We start from the raw sequence: 15,993 nt of genomic DNA on the forward strand, positions 1-15,993 counted from the left end.
CCGGCCTGCTGCCCGGCCCTTGCAGCGGGGTTGGCCGGGGCGGCGCCTGCCCCTCGCCCTCCTCCACCCCCCTCCCCTGTCTCCCCCCCTTAACCCGGGCCGGGGGTTACACTTGTGGAGGTTTAACCGGCCCTCCCTGTCCAAAGCCCGTTCTGCAACGGCTGTGGTCCTTCTCGTTCCCCTCTTACAGGCGAGGGCGGGATAACGCTGACAGAAAGCTGAGGAAGCCTCAGCAGCACACGCAGTACCTGCTTGTTGTCACCAGCGTCGTGCTTTTGTTGCATGGGTTGCGCTGCGCTTCGTACCCGTGTTCTCAAGGCGTTGTTTTTTTGCCGAGGGACTAATAGGTAATAAAAACTGCTCAGTTGATAAAAAAGGGAAAATTACGCTCTTTCTGAGGCGTGCATGGATCCGCTCTTTGCCACAGGAAGAGCAGAGTAGAAGCTGAAAGTCTGGCCCGCGTAAACCAACTGAAGTTTCCACTTTTTGTGGCGTTGAGTTCGTAATCCTCCAACATCTATTGAAAGGAATGTGTTGGTGGAAAAATTGTCGCGGTTTGGTTATCAGGAAGTGTCGCCTTTGTACATGTGCTAATGTAGAACCTGGAAGAATGATCAGTCCTAAGTTACTGTTTGGAAATGAAAGAGCAAAAAGGAGCCCTCACGTTAGAAACTTTTTTTCCCATAAATAATACTTCAAAGATAAGAATGAATAAAGAAAAGGCTGAGATACTAAGTCACCTGGAATCAGTGTCTTTACTGCAGCTACATCTGGAAGAACTGTATGTGCTTGTAGTAGGGGGTTATTTCCAGGTATACCCACAGCAGAGTTAGATTTCTGAAAATCAAAAGCTGTAGCAATTGAAAGTGTTTTCTAGGTTGGTTGCTCAGCAAATCGTAGGGTCAGTTTTGCATGTCTTCATCTCTTTGTGGGAGCAAGGGCTCAGCAGTCACTTACTTAGTCCAGTGTTTTCTTAAATTACAGGAATTGTTTATAGAAGTCTGTGTTGTGTTTAGTTTCTTAAAACTTTAAACTTGTCCAAACTGTTTTTTAATTTAATTTATATCTCAGTATTTATAGTAGTTCTGCAATTCATGAAGAAGGCAGCAAAGATCAGCTTGCATCTGTTTTTCAGGGAAAACATATTTGTTTTTAAAAGAAGTCAAAATATTTTCTGAATGTTACAGTTCATTTACAGGGCTTTTTCTGAAGCTATTGAATCACGGACAACGTAGTAATAAATCAGATATTTGTAGTATTTTTGGCAATGAGAGCAGTAATTATCTGAATTTCAGATCTTCAGGCCAGTAGATATCAACAGTTTCTGAAAGTGGTAGTCTACTTTAAATATTATAACTCAATGTTTTTTAATAGATACTGCTGTATAAACTAAGCTTGTTTTTAAGTAGTCTGAAGTAGTTATGTTACCTAGATTATGTTTTGTAGGTACAAAATCAAATTGGATATTATTTTTGGATTTATCTTTCTTACTTGGGATGCCACTGAAATTTGGTGATGGAATTCTTACTATCCTTGCTGTTGACAAGTCCTGGAAAACCTGCAAGAAATACAACAGTACTAACTAACTGTTAACTTTGTTTTAGGGCAGCTTCAGAACTAATCAATTCAGTATTTCTCCACAGGAGAAATAGAAACCTATCACCTTAGCTGGGCTGCTGACAATGTGTATTGTCAGCTTCAGGCTGTTGCTTAGTGTGTGAGGAAAAATATGAAGCCTGTCACAAACTGAAAGGGCAAGAACCGTTCTTGTAGCGTACATTCTGCAAATATTTAAAGCTTTTTTTCCCATGTTTTCTGTAATGGTGTGTGAAATGTTTGTCTGTGTTCTACTGGCAGATAACTTTTAAGACCTAGTAATTGTTTCTTCCTTTTGTAATCTGTATAATTCTCTGCTTTTAAACTACAGTTTTTCAGATTGTTTTGCCTAGTCTCCTCTCACTATAGGAAGGAGGCCGCATTCCCTTTCCCTTGTTCCGTTCCCAAAGGAAATGCTTGCTTTTTGTGTCCGAATAGGCTTCAAACTTGCCCTTATAGCTTTCAGAATGCTGTGTGGGCTCGTTTCCCGTTCCCAGACACTTCTTTTTATCTTTGTGAAATTCTCACTCTTGGATTTACTGGTGTAATTTGTGTATGGTTTCTTTCTGCCTTTGCTTAAGTTACTGTTTAACAGGGAGGGAGCAAGTTGGTTCCATTCGGGTACTCCTACTTTCTAGAGGTGTCTGTGTCCACGTTAAGTCTTAGAATTACTTCATGTCTCCCTTAAGCTTCTTTTGCTTTGTCTAAAAATTGGTTCCAAGCTTTGTAAGGAAGTAGTAACAAAAATGATGCTGTTTATGATCATGTATAATACTCACTTTAAGTCATATGATATTAAAAACATTTTTTCTGAACTCTTGCATCTAAAAAGACAAATATTGAAAAAGAATGCATTTTAAGTGTTCTTGGCCTATCTCTTTTTTTTGTTGTTTTAGGAACAAATTCTCTCATAAGTGGAGGATGGGATACATCTTCCTGGGGCTTAAGTTCAAATACAGAACCACAGAATCAGCCAATATCACCAACAGCAATCACTAAGCCAGTGAGGAGGACGGTAGTAGATGAATCTGAAAACTTCTTCAGTGCCTTTCTCTCTCCAACAGACGTTCAGAGTATACAGAAAAATCCAGTGGTATCCAAACCTCCAGCCAAATCACAGCGACCCAAAGAGGAGGTTAAAAGCAATTTAAAGGAGTCTCAACACCCCAGTCAGCTGGAAGTACCAGTGACAACAGAGGCAGAAGTGAAGGATTCCTCTGTAGCTGGCCTAGTGGACTTGAAAAACCTCGATATTCCCAAGGAGAAACTAGAAGAGAATTCTGTGCTTAAATCTAATGCTAAGCCTGAAGAAAGCACAAATGAAGTTACTGACAAAAAGGTGTCTGCTCTAAATTTGGAAGTGCCTGAAGATGCTCTTAATGAAAAATCCCGTGTAGGAGGGGATGGAACGGGAGGTGCACCACATAGCACTTCGCAGCCTCTTGGGGCAGGTACAAAAGACATGGGTTTGGAAACGAAGGAGCGAAAGACTGAGGACAGGCAAAGCAATACACCATCACCTCCAATTAGTACTTTCTCCTCGGGGACATCCACAACTAGTGATATTGAAGTTCTGGACCATGAAAGTGTAATAAGTGAGAGCTCAGTAAGTTCAAGACAAGAAGCTGCAGATTCAAAATCCAGTCTTCATCTAATGCAAACATCATTTCAGCTTTTGTCTGCATCTGCCTGTGCAGATTATAATCGTTTAGATGACTTTCAAAAAATGACCGAGAGCTGCTGCTCTTCTGATGCTTTTGAAAGAATTGATTCATTTAGTGTACAGTCTTTAGATAGTAGAAGTGTAAGTGAAATAAATTCAGATGACGAGTTATCAGGCAGGGCTTCAGCATCTGTTGCTGTCAGTCCTTCTGCACCAAAGACAGAAACAGTTGATGCCCTGAAAAATAAATCTGAAAACTTGAACGACACTCCTGTTTTACATACTGAGGAAGCTGAGATGGAAGAGAGTGGGAGAAGTGCGACTCCTGTTAATTCTGAGCAGCCAGATGTTTTGGTTACTACTGTGCAAACTGTTGAAGAACAGATTGTGAAAGAGGAGACTGAGCCGCAGCAGGATGCTGTTGAAAAATTGTTAGAAGAGGACACTGAAAAGCAAGAGCTTAAAAAGGTAACTATAAAACGTTTTTTGCAAACACACCCTTTGATTACAAATGAAACTCCTGCCATCTCCTTATATAGGTATTAGCTTCACCTTATTTGAATGAATTAGTTGGTGCTGAACTACTTTACCTTGTAGAAAACTGTCCTTGATATTCTGCAGTGGAAGAATACTGGTGAAATTTCTGGTCAAATAGTTTTGGGTTTCACCTATTCCACCTAGTTACCATTATTGTGAATTGTGAGTAGTGCTAGCAAACAGGAAGCCTTGATAAGTGAAATGTGTTATTTTAATTCTTTGGTGTAATTTTTTTTTTCCATGAAAGGTGGAAGAGATTCCTTGAAGTATTTTGATTTGAATTAGGAACGACAAGCCTTTAGTATTTCAGCAACAATCAAGATAATATTTTGCAAGCATTTTTTTCCACAGACTTAACAAACTGTCAACATTTGTTTACATTCCACGAGTGTTATTCATGTTCTTTGAGGATAGTAGTAGTTAGTGTAAATAAGTCCTTTTTACTAGATAAATTAATTTCTGTTTTTAGGAGAAATAATCTTTACTTTCAAAAAGAAAGTTCTTTAATGAAGAAGATAAGCCTAGTTATGGATAGTGAATAGATTAAAAGAAATTTGGATGGCTAGTTTAAATAGATTAAATAACTAGAAATGTGGTGAAGTAGGATACTCAAGTGTATGGAAGGCTAAACTGGAGCTTTGAAGCAGTGTGTTTTGTCCAGTTCTGCCACTGTATTGTGTGCGCTATCTTTTTTCCATTTCCTTTGTCACCTTCCTGTGCCTCTACTCTTGTTTTTAATTTCTGAGCTTCCGTGACATGTGTTTTGCTCTGTTTCTTTGCATTTTGCTTTGCTCGTCATCTATATGCCTAATACGTGACATAGATGGGCCCTACTCATGGCCTTGCCCTGTAGGCATGTTTATGATACTGTTGCTGTTTCTGATAGTAATAAGGGAAAAGCAATTGCTTATGGGAATTGATAAAACCCCAGTGTAATCTGTGTTTTAGGGAAAGCATTTGTTTGTGTAAATTGTACAGAATGTCAGTGTAAATTCCTTAGGGAACTCCACAGCCATGTACTGTTATCCATAAGTTTTCCTAACTTAAATGGTTACACATTGTGGGAAATAGTGGTAATGGACCACAGCAGATTTTGTCTTTCATTGGCCATATTGAGCTACATTCATAGAATCTGTTTCATTTGTTTATATTTGTATATTTGCATGTATGTTTGTGTTTTTTCTCTATATTGAGCTTTCCAAAATCTGGTATTAAGAAATTATTTTGATGATGTGAGCTAAGAGCTTTTGATCCTGCCTGGAAGTTTTCTTCCCTCATCTGATGCTGTTTTGCTGCTTTGTGCTAATGTTTCATGGAAGAGACCTTCCAATGTAAATTGCTCTGTGATTCTGTAAAGAGTGGTATAAGGAGCACTGGGAGTCTTAATGGTTAATGTTAGCTATAGTTTTATAGGCTATCAGCTCTGTTTAAAAACTTCATTTATAATTAAATATAACTGTTGATGATTTTGTTGAGGAACTTAGCTGAGCCACATGTGCTTACTTGGTAGGATTTCTACACTTGTAGAAAACAGGTGCCTTGTGTTTAGATATTGCTTAGTTCTAAATCAGTGTGGCAGAAACATGGTAGTCTTCACTGACTTCTACCTCAAATCCCTAAAAACATTGACAAGTTCAGCTTTAAATAGTGTTGGGAGGGAATGGGGGGGGGGAAGGGGAAGCCTGCCCCTCTTGTGTTTTAATTGTCCCATTCATCTGATCTTTATCTGTAAAAACATTGTCCAGATGATTGATTCATTAACTGAGAAACTGGAGAAGAGGGAAATACAGTTATTAAGTACTAGTAAAGAAAAGGCGCGCCTGGAAGAAGCTTATGATAACCTAAAAGAGTAAGTATGAAAATATACACAGTAGTGGGTGTAACTGTAACTTTAATGTAATACAATCAGTAGACAATATTGTAAAACAAGCAGCTTTATAGCTAGAACAAAGGTTGCAAGGGATGTGCACTGTTTGGGAAAGGTGGAAATAATGATTGCATGTGCTGTGATGGTATTTTTTTAAAGACACATTATTTCTTGGGGCCAGAATCTCTTTCAGGAAGAGGTTGGTGAAAGATTTTTCAGTACGTAAGCAGTAGGAACGACAATAGACTTGGTTATTAATAAAGATCTTTGTTATAAGACTGGATTCAGCTATTAAGGGAGACTGACTTTTCTGATACAGATGGATGAACCTGATTTACTAAGTAATTTGCTGACTAAAATGTAGGCAGTGAAAACATTTTCACTGGTAGAAGGGCTGGTTGTAGATGAATTCATTATTTAAGTCAGTTAAAATTAAAAGGAAAAAAAAAGAAAAGTTGGATTTACTAGTTTACTGATCAAATACCAAGTTTAAAAATTTACAGGTAATATGTGAAGGTATTATTTAATGACTAAATTGATCTTAACTTAAAAATACATTTAATCATTTGCCCTGTATATGATACAGACTATAGTTAATCAGAAAGAACTTCATTAAGGGGCAAAACATTTAAGGTAAATCAAGCATTTCATTGTTTTCGCGGGTAAATTACTGAATTAATAAAGATCTTTGATTAGTACTTCTAGTATGGAAGTGTTCTTTTTGACATCTGGTTAATGTGTAAAATTAGAAAAACAGAACAACACATTTTAAAAGCATTAAGACAACCTGTTGCAAACTGCTTGGAATGTCACATAACCATGCAACTGTTCTGAAATGTTAATTTTAAATGTAGTGAAATCTTTAGAATGAAAGAAGAGAGCAGTAGCCTTTCATCTCTTAAAGAGGAGTTTGCTCAGCGAATTGCGGATGCTGAAAAGAAGCTCCAGCTAGCCTGCAAAGAAAGAGATGCAGCTAAAAAGGTAATTTGGCTCTTTAGTGAAATTAATATTTATTATTTTAGAACACAGTTAAATTTCTTGAGGTAAATTCATAAAAATCAAGGGAAAAGCATGAGACCGACAGGCACTACTTCATGGTATTAGTAACTAGCGTAAGCTGATTCTAGCTTCCCAGGCTGCTTGTTATTTCCTTGTGTTGAATACCTTGTTGTGACACAGGTATTCTTGCAGCTGTGTTGTGAACCAACTTAGGGAACTCATTTAAGTTAAAGTTAGTCCGGTAGGAAAAAAAAAGGTTTAACATCTGCTCTCATTTACCTTGTACCCATATATGCATTTGCATTGGTGTGAGGGAAAAGAATGGCCTGGGGATGTGGGAAAGTGGCGAAGAATGGGAATGGCTTCTTTAGAGGATTAACTGGTAGGAAAATGAAGGACTGATGACATGGGTTAGTTTGGAATGAGCAAAGAAGTCTGCAGCAACAAAGTTTATGGAGCTTCTTCACCTGGTATCACAGCATTACATTTCTCTAGCTTATTGCTAGTCGGCAAAAAGTAAACTCAAATCTGTAACTGGAAGAAAAAAAATTCACAGTTGTTTTGTCACCATATGTGTCACTGTTGGCACAGTAGTAAGTTGACATAGAAAAATTATCTGATACCTGTATGAGAGTGTAACAACTTGTTTTTACTGTATTGCAACAGTTTAAAATCTAGAAAGTGAAATGGAAGGAAGAGTTGGAACAAATTGTACAGAGAATTTATGGAGTCTCAATCTTTGGAGGTTTTTAAAACTTGATGGAATAAGGCTCTGAGCAATCTGATTTCATCAGATGATCTCCAGAGTTCCCTTCCAACCTAAATTGTTTTCAAATAAAAGCCTTTTGAGACGAAGGGGAGAAGAAAAAGGTGATCAGTGTAACTTACTGTGTGTTTTTCCCTAAATATATTTTAAAAAATGGTCCTAGTTATTTTATCCTGTTATTTAGGAAGTAAAGACTGTTAAAGAAGAATTGGCTACTAGACTTAATACCAATGAAACTGCTGAATTACTGAAAGAAAAAGAAGAGCAAATCAAAGGATTAATGGAGGAAGGTGAGAATTAAAATTGTTTTTAATAGCAAAAATTTGTAAAATAATCTGAAATGTACTGCCTTCACATATGAGCCTTCTTTATGTGGGGGAAAAAATACAATATTTGAAACATGTTAGATGTTTCTGAAAATTTGAACCATTCATTTAATAGCAAAGAGCAACAAGAGGGTCAGTCAAATACAGGTGCCTAGAGGGGTACTTTCTGCAGTATGCATTAAAAGGTGCTGTGAGATAAAACCCGCATGCATTACAATGCTCCATGTTCCATTCAGCAGAAATCTAACTAGGGCATTGTTCAAGGCATTTCTACAGTGTCTCCCTTATTACTTTTTGATTTTGGAAGTAAAATATAGTTACTAAATGAACAGTTACTAAAATGTTCATTTTCTTCACAGGAGAAAAGCTTTCCAAACAGCAGCTGCACAATTCCAATATTATTAAAAAATTAAGAGCCAAAGAGAAAGAGAGAGAAAATATTAACACAAAACAGAACAAAAAGATTAAGGAATTGGAAGAGGAGTTGCAGCATTTAAAACAGGTGAGATATTTTGGATTTTTTTTTTTTTTAAAGCTTTTTATATTAGCTGCAGAGTAGCCTTTTGGGGAGGCTCTAGGTAAGACTGATATTTTTTCTTTTCTGGGAGACTTCTCTATTTCTTATTATTGGAACACTGAGATGTGATTTCTGTGTGTCTCGGAGCAGTTTAAAACTGCTTGGGTTGGGTATCTTTCCAGCTGCTTGTTTGCACTTGCACTGCTGGATTTGGCTGACCAAATTCAGTACACTAAATTTTAGTTGGAAAACCTGAACCAGCAAAATTTGGGCAGGTTTTTTTGCTCGGTTAGTGATTGAATCAAGACCTTACAAGCAGCAGACCCCATAGGAGGAAGTATGTGAAACTGTGGTGAAGAAGAGCCCCCTTGTCTGGGGAAGATCGGGGAGCAAAACCTTTCTCTTTTGGCAAAGCGTTAGGTGGGTTTAGTCAATTTGTGTAACTTCATCTTGAATTGGTTGCCACGGTTGTCATTGTCCTCAGATGGCGTTGTCTATCCCACATACTGGGATTAGTCTCATGCTTCTTGTTTGCACTTTAATAGGTGCTTGATGGCAAGGAAGACCTTGAGAAGCAACATCGAGACAGCATTAAACAACTGAACAGTGTTGTAGAGCGACAAGAAAAGGATCTTGCTAAACTTCAGGCAGACGTGGAAGACCTTGAAGAACGGAACAGAAGTGTCCAGGCAGCACTTGACAGTGCATACAAGTAAGCAGATATTTGTGTGCCTGTCTTCAACTGTACGTTCAGCTTCTGTGTCTATTTCTTGTGCAATGCTTGTGAAATGTTAATATATAACGAAGTTATTTGCAAAATTACTGTTGACATTGTACAAACCGTAAAAAGCATTGCTTTTTCTTTTTTTCTTCTTTTCTTTTTCTCCCCTTCCCAGGGAACTTGCAGATCTTCATAAAGCTAATGCTACAAAGGACAGTGAGGCACAAGAAGCAGCCCTAAGTCGGGAAATGAAGGCAAAGGAAGAGCTTGGGTTAGCGCTGGAGAAGGCCCAGGATGAAGCACGACAGCAACAAGAAGCTTTGGCAATTCAGGTGGATCGTAAATGCAGTGAATAAAACTTTTACATTGAAAAAGTGAATGTGCTCCGATGGTGTGTGCATCTGGCATAACGAACCAGATGCAATATAAGGTGGAACTCATTTTTGTGTACTTAGCAAATACCCAATGGATTTCTTTCCTGTGAACTTGTTCAGTCTTTAGTGGTAGTTGTGCTAAGCTTTAAAATTTTAATTTTATTAAAAAATACTTTTAATTTTACTTGCCTAAATAAAGGGACTTCGACAGGCTCTATGTTAAGTTTGTAGTGCTCTTACCACGATGCAAAGTTCAAGAAATTTAGTTGGACAGAATTTTTAGTGATAAATAAATGAGTGTAACTATTTGTGTGCATGCAAAACTTAAGCCTTTAATTTGTAAACAAACATACCCTGTCTAACAGAGTTTAAAAATGGTACAGGACTGTAGCAGTGTATAGGTGGTACTATAACTTTTGGCAAGAGATTAGCGACGATGTCTTGTTTATTTAGGTGGCAGACCTGAGACTAGCGCTGCAACGTGCAGAACAGCAGGCAGCAAGAAAAGAAGACTATTTACGCCAGGAAATTGGTGAACTACAACAGGTGCTATAGCAAATAGATGATGCCAACTTGTATCGCAAGGAGGGCTTCTAAAAACTGAAAATGAAATACTACCATGACATTAATAGCCTGAAGAAGAGGCTTTGTTTTCCTGGTTACCTGCAGTATATGTCCTGTGTAGAACAACAATAAAAATATTAAAGGAAATGTTTTTTAATCACATTGAAAACAACATCATAATTTTTATCATGTGTTTTAAATGTAATGCTATCTTTTTAGTATGAGACAAAGTACAGCCATTAAGTTTGTAATAGTCCTGTAAAATCGCTAGCAAATACGTTTTAAATTACTCTTTGAGTCGCTTCTTAAGAATATTTCTCTTGTTCTTAAGGTCCAGAAGATAGATTGTTGCCAAAATGTTTCAAGTGATGTCCAGAGGGCTCTTGAAATGTAGATTTCTGGGCTGTTGCTCTATCATGTATCTAAAAATGTTAGGCTTCTATCTTGAAATCTCACACTTTACTGTCAGTCTGAATATACGAATTTTAGAATGTAAAGCAACTGCTACATGTTTAGCTAAATTCTGTATTAATCTTTTAATCCATCGTATGATTTTAAAGCTTAATTATATTTAATTTGTGATTTCAGAGACTTCAAGAGGCAGAGAGCCGGAACCAAGAACTAAGTCAAAGTGTTACATCTGCTACACGGCCACTTCTCCGGCAGATAGAAAATCTGCAAGCCACACTGGGAGCACAAACCTCTGCGTGGGAAAAATTGGAAAAGAACCTTTCTGACAGACTTGGTAAGATGTTTTTAGCTTTTACTGAACTGTGAGGCTCTTGATGAAGATGTGAGATGGCTGAAGGTAAATGAAAAGGGCTTGACGCTTGCCCAAAGTGTAGATGGTGGGTCAGGAGAGATGAGCACAAAATCCTTTTCTGTAAGGAAATGGTATGTGGGGTATTCTGCCAAAGTTCTTGGACAGGTAATTCACTGATTCTCTTTAAAGTGTAACATAAGATTGTGAGATAGAGGTGTTAAGGTGTACGTGTCCTTACTGCATCTAAAGGAAGGATGGAAATTGAGACACTGGAAGTACACCAGCATTTTCAGTTGTCAAGCCTGGTACTTAGATTCTGTATTGTAAAGGTTCGAATCGTTTACTTACCTAACTGCGTAGGTAATGAGACATGTATTTGTTGATACAGTAGTCTATTATTTTAAATGAAGAATGCATGAAATTCCCAAAGGCAGACCTAGAGAAATTAATTCTTTTCTGGAGGCGATCTGTAGTTGTATATTGCATTCTGAAAGAGTATGAAGTCTCCTTGTTCTGCGTTGCTTTGTTCCTCTAACTGTATGGTGGAAAATTTTTAATTTCCTTTACAACAGAAAACAGTTCTGTGTTTTTTTGTTGTGGTGGTGGTTTGTTTGTGGGTTTTTTGTTGTTTTTTTTTTGAAAAAGAAAAATTAGTTTTATCTAAAAGATCTCAAATTCCATTTTGATGCTTAAATAATTGGTCCATATTATAGATGTTTGATCAAAAAAGTTAAATTCCGTGTTTTTCTTTACTTAATACTAGGTGAGTCTCAAACTCTTCTAGCAGCAGCTGCTGAGAGAGAACGGGCTGCTACAGAAGAACTTCTTTCTAATAAAATGCAGATGTCTTCTACTGAATCTCAGAATAGTCTTCTAAGGCAAGAAAATACACGCCTTCAGGCTCAGCTAGAAGTGGAGAGAAACAGATTGAAGAAAATGGAAAATGAAAACAGTAGGTGAGTTGCATTTTTGATTAACAGTGTCTCTTTAAAATTGTAGTGAAATGGAGCAAGCTCTCTTCCATAACCATCTGCAGCAGATCTCTTTGCAAGTTGGAAGACTTGATTCTTTTGAGTGTTGATATGACTGTGCAAAATGATGACAGCTATTGATAAAGTTGCCCAGCTTGTTAAGGATATTTTGTTTCACGCTAAAGATTGTCTGAAGTATGTTACTTTTCATAATGTTAAAGCTATGTTTGTTTTAAAAGTATATGAATCTAAAGGAAACACAGAATACTTATTTTTGTTTCATGCTAAAGATTGTCTGAAGTACGTTACTTTCATAATGTTAAAGCTATGTTTGTTTTAAAAGTATATGAATCTAAAGGAAACACGGAATATTTATTTGCTGACTTTCTCTACGTCTTTCTTTCCTCAATGTAGGTATGAGGTTGAACTAGAAGGACTCAAAGATGAGTATGCAAAAACCTTGGAAGATGCAAAGAAAGAAAAGGTATTGCCTACTTCAGCTTTAAGCTGTGTTATCGTTGAAATCTGAGCTAGCGGGGTTTAACAACCTGTATTTATTTTTGTAGGCGCTGCTAGCTACTCAGCTAGAAATGGAGAAGATGAAAGTTGAACAGGAAAGAAAGAAGGCAATTTTCGTGCAAGAAGCAGCAAAGGAGAAGGTACCAAAACCTAACATTTCTGTTCAATCTTATTGATACTATTATTGGTTTAATACATATCTAGAACCTGAAACTGTCACAAACAACAAAGTGGACTTAAAGCAGTACAGTATATACTGTCAGCCTAGGCGTACATATCTAGAACCTGAAACTGTCACAAGCAACAAAGTGGACTTAGAGCAGTACAGTATATACTGTCAGCCTAGGCATTAGGGACTTGGCTTTTTCTTTATTGTGACTGCCTTTTATTTCCAGTGAAATAAGTGCTTGTGCAATATTCACTGAAATGAGTCTTGAGTAATAGTCTATTTAACCTGGGAAGAGATAATATACGGGTAATGATTGGTTTAATCTTCGGATGGTTTTGAATGCTCTTGGATTCTTTTTCTTCTGAAGCTACTTGTTTTCTTTGCTTAGACTACTAGCATTGCTTCCACTGAATTTCTGTTTTGCGTTTGACGTGACTGTGTGTAACGTACCACATGCAGCTAAAGTCACACGTCACAGAACAGTCCTCGATAGTCAGCAATGAGTCCCATATTCCAGCCAGTAACTTTGTTACTGCTAATTAGCCGTTGATATTCAAGTAAAATTGTTTCTATGTTTCTTACATCTCCAGTTCTAAAATCTAAGTGCTTTATCCTTCAGAGGCTAGCATACTTTCAGATGCTGCCTGTAAAAAGAGGTTAGTCTGTTTGGAAGGTATGTTAGTAAGGTATTAGCATGTGAGAAGTCTCAGAATTGAATTCATACACTTTATTTTAAAAAAAAAAAAAAAGTATTAACATGCATTCTAAAAAGAGACATACTTCTGGGTTTAGGATATTCTTCCTGTGATGCATTTGGGCATACAAAACTGCCTTCCTTGGCTACTTGAAAGAGAAACTCTTTTGGTGTAATTTGCAACTTCTGTCTTCGTTTCCTGAAAAGTCAGGATTTAAACGTAGGCTAGAAGTGTTAATAACACAGTATTTCTTTATTGTTGAACTTTCATATGTTTTAGGAATGGGGGAAGGGGAGAGGTTACCTGTCACATTATGTTCTATAGTTGTTGGTGGAAAAAGGCATTCTGTTCTTTACAGAATTTGTCTTTCACCATCTTGTAAACTTATTTCATTATCTAACTGGTGGTGATGTGTGTGGGTTTTGGTTTTTTTTGGTTTTTTTTAAGGATCGGAAGTCATTTACGGTTGAAACTGTTTCAAGTACTCCAACTATGTCACGCTCTAGTTCCATAAGTGGAGTTGACATGGCAGGTCTTCAGACATCTTTCCTCTCACAGGTATCATATATCAGTTATATTGGCTTTTTTTTTGACAGACTGCTTTTTTTCCTTTTCAAGAACTTTCATTAATGTAGAAAATGACTCTTCAAGAGTATATTGGCCTCAGATGAGGTAATTCCTGTGCAGAAATGTCTAAAACCTGATGTCTATGATTTTAAAACATCTGTGAAAGATAGCGTGAAACTACAACTTTTATTGCAGAGTAATATATACATGTATTGGTGCTGAGTTCACGTGTCTAATTTCATCTAGAAGAATTGAGTAACACTAGCAGGAGTCAAATCAATTGATTTATTTTTACTAGCAGTCCTGGTTTAGGGCACAATCCTGCTCCCTAGGCAGTATCATTGACTGTTGTGGTCTGTGTGAAGTCTGCTGCTTTCCTATGGATACAGTTATCAGTGTCCAAGTTAAATGACATGAGAACTTGCCAGTAAGGAGCTATTTCAAATTGTACCTCTTCACCTTAAGCCTTTGTTTTAAAAACAAACTTTAAGCATTGAAATGCTTGCTTAGTAACAGTATAATTTTAAATCTTAAGTAATACTTTGGGAGAGGGAAGATTCCAAAGGGTGCTCGTATTTGTCTTAATTTTAAGCTTCTCTAACCTTCTGTTTGTAGGATGATCCTCATGATCACTCATTTGGGCCGATAGCTACTAGTGGGAGCAATCTTTATGATGCTATAAGGATGGGAGCAGGTTCAAGTATAATTGAAAACCTTCAATCACAGCTAAAACTAAGAGAAGGAGAGATTTCACATCTACAGGTACTGGAGTTAATCTTCTATAACCAAACACAGCATTTCTAAGTGTAAATACTAATGCAATCCATATTATATTCAAATTTTATATTCAATATAAAATATATGCAATCAATTTTATATTCGGAAAGCTTGGTCCCTCTCCTCACAGCAGAGTGCTTTCACTCTTCCCCTTCCATGACAATTCTATTAATGAGGATAGCCACTGGAAGTATGTGTAGGGAAAAAATTTGTTGCTTCCTTTTTTGTTTTGGCAAGGACCTATCCAGAAAACTGAACTTGTCTATCTGAAAAAGGAAAAAAAAAAAAACAAACCACTGATCAGATTTTAGAAGAAACTGAGTGTGCTTCCAGGGTGTGCTGTTTCATAGTCTGGCTTAAGAAAAAACCTTAATTACTGTATCAAAGTATTTTGATACAGTGTTTTATAAGTATGGTAAATTCTTTCCTCCTCCTAATTGTTAAAAGTGTTTACCTTAGCTGGAAATTGGAAACCTTGAGAAAACTCGATCAATAATGGCAGAAGAACTGGTTAAATTAACAAATCAAAATGATGAGCTTGAAGAAAAAGTGAAGGAAATACCAAAATTACGTGCACAGTTAAAGGTAAGTGTATTTCTATTGTCAATCTGATGTAAAATTGACATATTTGGGTTTTTTTAGGAATACCCCTATCAATTTAGGATTATATTCAAATCTGTCCCTAATCATAAATGACTGAAGAGCCTGGGTTTTTTTTGTAAAGTAGAATCTGAAAATGCCTACTCCATGACTAGGTAGTGACTTCAAAATGCAGTTGTTAGAAATGTGCGCTGTGCGTAAGATTGCATGCTAAATCAGGGAGAGAACATTTTTTTGTTTCTCACATTTAAGATGCTTGTTTGGAAGTAGTCTTTTTAGAGTAGGGGGTGTTTTGATAAATAGCATGGATTTATGAGAATTTGATGCAGAGGCTGAATGAGTGTGCAGTACTGATACAGGTAATAGGATAAATATTTTAATCCTCTGAATGTTTAAGAACTTAAATTGAAATATTGAAAATAGTTTTGGAATAATTTTGGAAATGGTCATTGTTCTTTAAATGCAGAATGTTAAATTTCCCAATGAAACATTTCACAAACTGTGGTCATTCCTGTAGTAAAACTTAGTGCAGTTTGCTAACTGTTTTTTAATGCTTATAGCAGTTGAACTTCAAGGTGCTTCAGTACGTCCTCCGAAGCCAGCACTAATTCTTTGTAGTCAAGGACCTTTGTCTTTGGAATATCTTCCTTTTATATCTAGAGTATAAATCTAGCCATATTCAGAGAGTCAAAGCATAAAGTATGTTTGAAGAGTTTACTATGTGCTTCATTGTAAAGTAGTTACACTTTGATAAAATAGTGCTACGCTTATCTTCCCCAGTAGTGTAAAACACTATCCTAGCAGCAACTTTTTTTTAAGTTGAGAAACAGTCAGATAACAAACTACGTGTCCTTGCAGGATTTGGATCAAAGATACAATACAATTCTTCAGATGTATGGAGAGAAAGCAGAGGAAGCTGAAGAACTCCGTCTGGATCTTGAAGATGTGAAAAACATGTATAAGACTCAGATAGATGAACTTTTAAAACAAAGACAAAATTAA

The 15,993-nt window shown here is 36.9% G+C and overlaps 1 protein-coding gene across 1 annotated transcript in view; it reads left to right on the top strand.

Annotated features, from left to right (window-relative positions):
* Nucleotides 1-2,492: 2,492 nt before the first annotated feature.
* Nucleotides 2,493-15,993, top strand: part of TMF1 (TATA element modulatory factor 1) — a gene marked incomplete at its 5' end in the record, with an annotated part of 13,699 nt that continues 198 nt past the window's right edge. Inside the window, 16 exons of the mRNA XM_009576556.1 lie at nucleotides 2,493-3,727; nucleotides 5,542-5,645; nucleotides 6,518-6,644; nucleotides 7,613-7,718; nucleotides 8,114-8,256; nucleotides 8,817-8,983; nucleotides 9,168-9,324; nucleotides 9,820-9,912; nucleotides 10,519-10,675; nucleotides 11,457-11,649; nucleotides 12,079-12,148; nucleotides 12,231-12,323; nucleotides 13,495-13,605; nucleotides 14,230-14,376; nucleotides 14,851-14,976; nucleotides 15,850-15,993. The exon at nucleotides 15,850-15,993 is cut by the window's right edge and continues 198 nt beyond it. Of these exons, the coding sequence (XP_009574851.1) occupies nucleotides 2,493-3,727; nucleotides 5,542-5,645; nucleotides 6,518-6,644; nucleotides 7,613-7,718; nucleotides 8,114-8,256; nucleotides 8,817-8,983; nucleotides 9,168-9,324; nucleotides 9,820-9,912; nucleotides 10,519-10,675; nucleotides 11,457-11,649; nucleotides 12,079-12,148; nucleotides 12,231-12,323; nucleotides 13,495-13,605; nucleotides 14,230-14,376; nucleotides 14,851-14,976; nucleotides 15,850-15,993 (3,173 nt within the window). The remainder of the gene's footprint in view (nucleotides 3,728-5,541; nucleotides 5,646-6,517; nucleotides 6,645-7,612; nucleotides 7,719-8,113; nucleotides 8,257-8,816; nucleotides 8,984-9,167; nucleotides 9,325-9,819; nucleotides 9,913-10,518; nucleotides 10,676-11,456; nucleotides 11,650-12,078; nucleotides 12,149-12,230; nucleotides 12,324-13,494; nucleotides 13,606-14,229; nucleotides 14,377-14,850; nucleotides 14,977-15,849) is intronic.

The sequence above is a fragment of the Fulmarus glacialis genome, unplaced genomic scaffold (assembly GCF_000690835.1).
Source record: "Fulmarus glacialis isolate BGI_N327 unplaced genomic scaffold, ASM69083v1 scaffold8214, whole genome shotgun sequence".
Classification (NCBI taxonomy): domain Eukaryota; kingdom Metazoa; phylum Chordata; class Aves; order Procellariiformes; family Procellariidae; genus Fulmarus; species Fulmarus glacialis.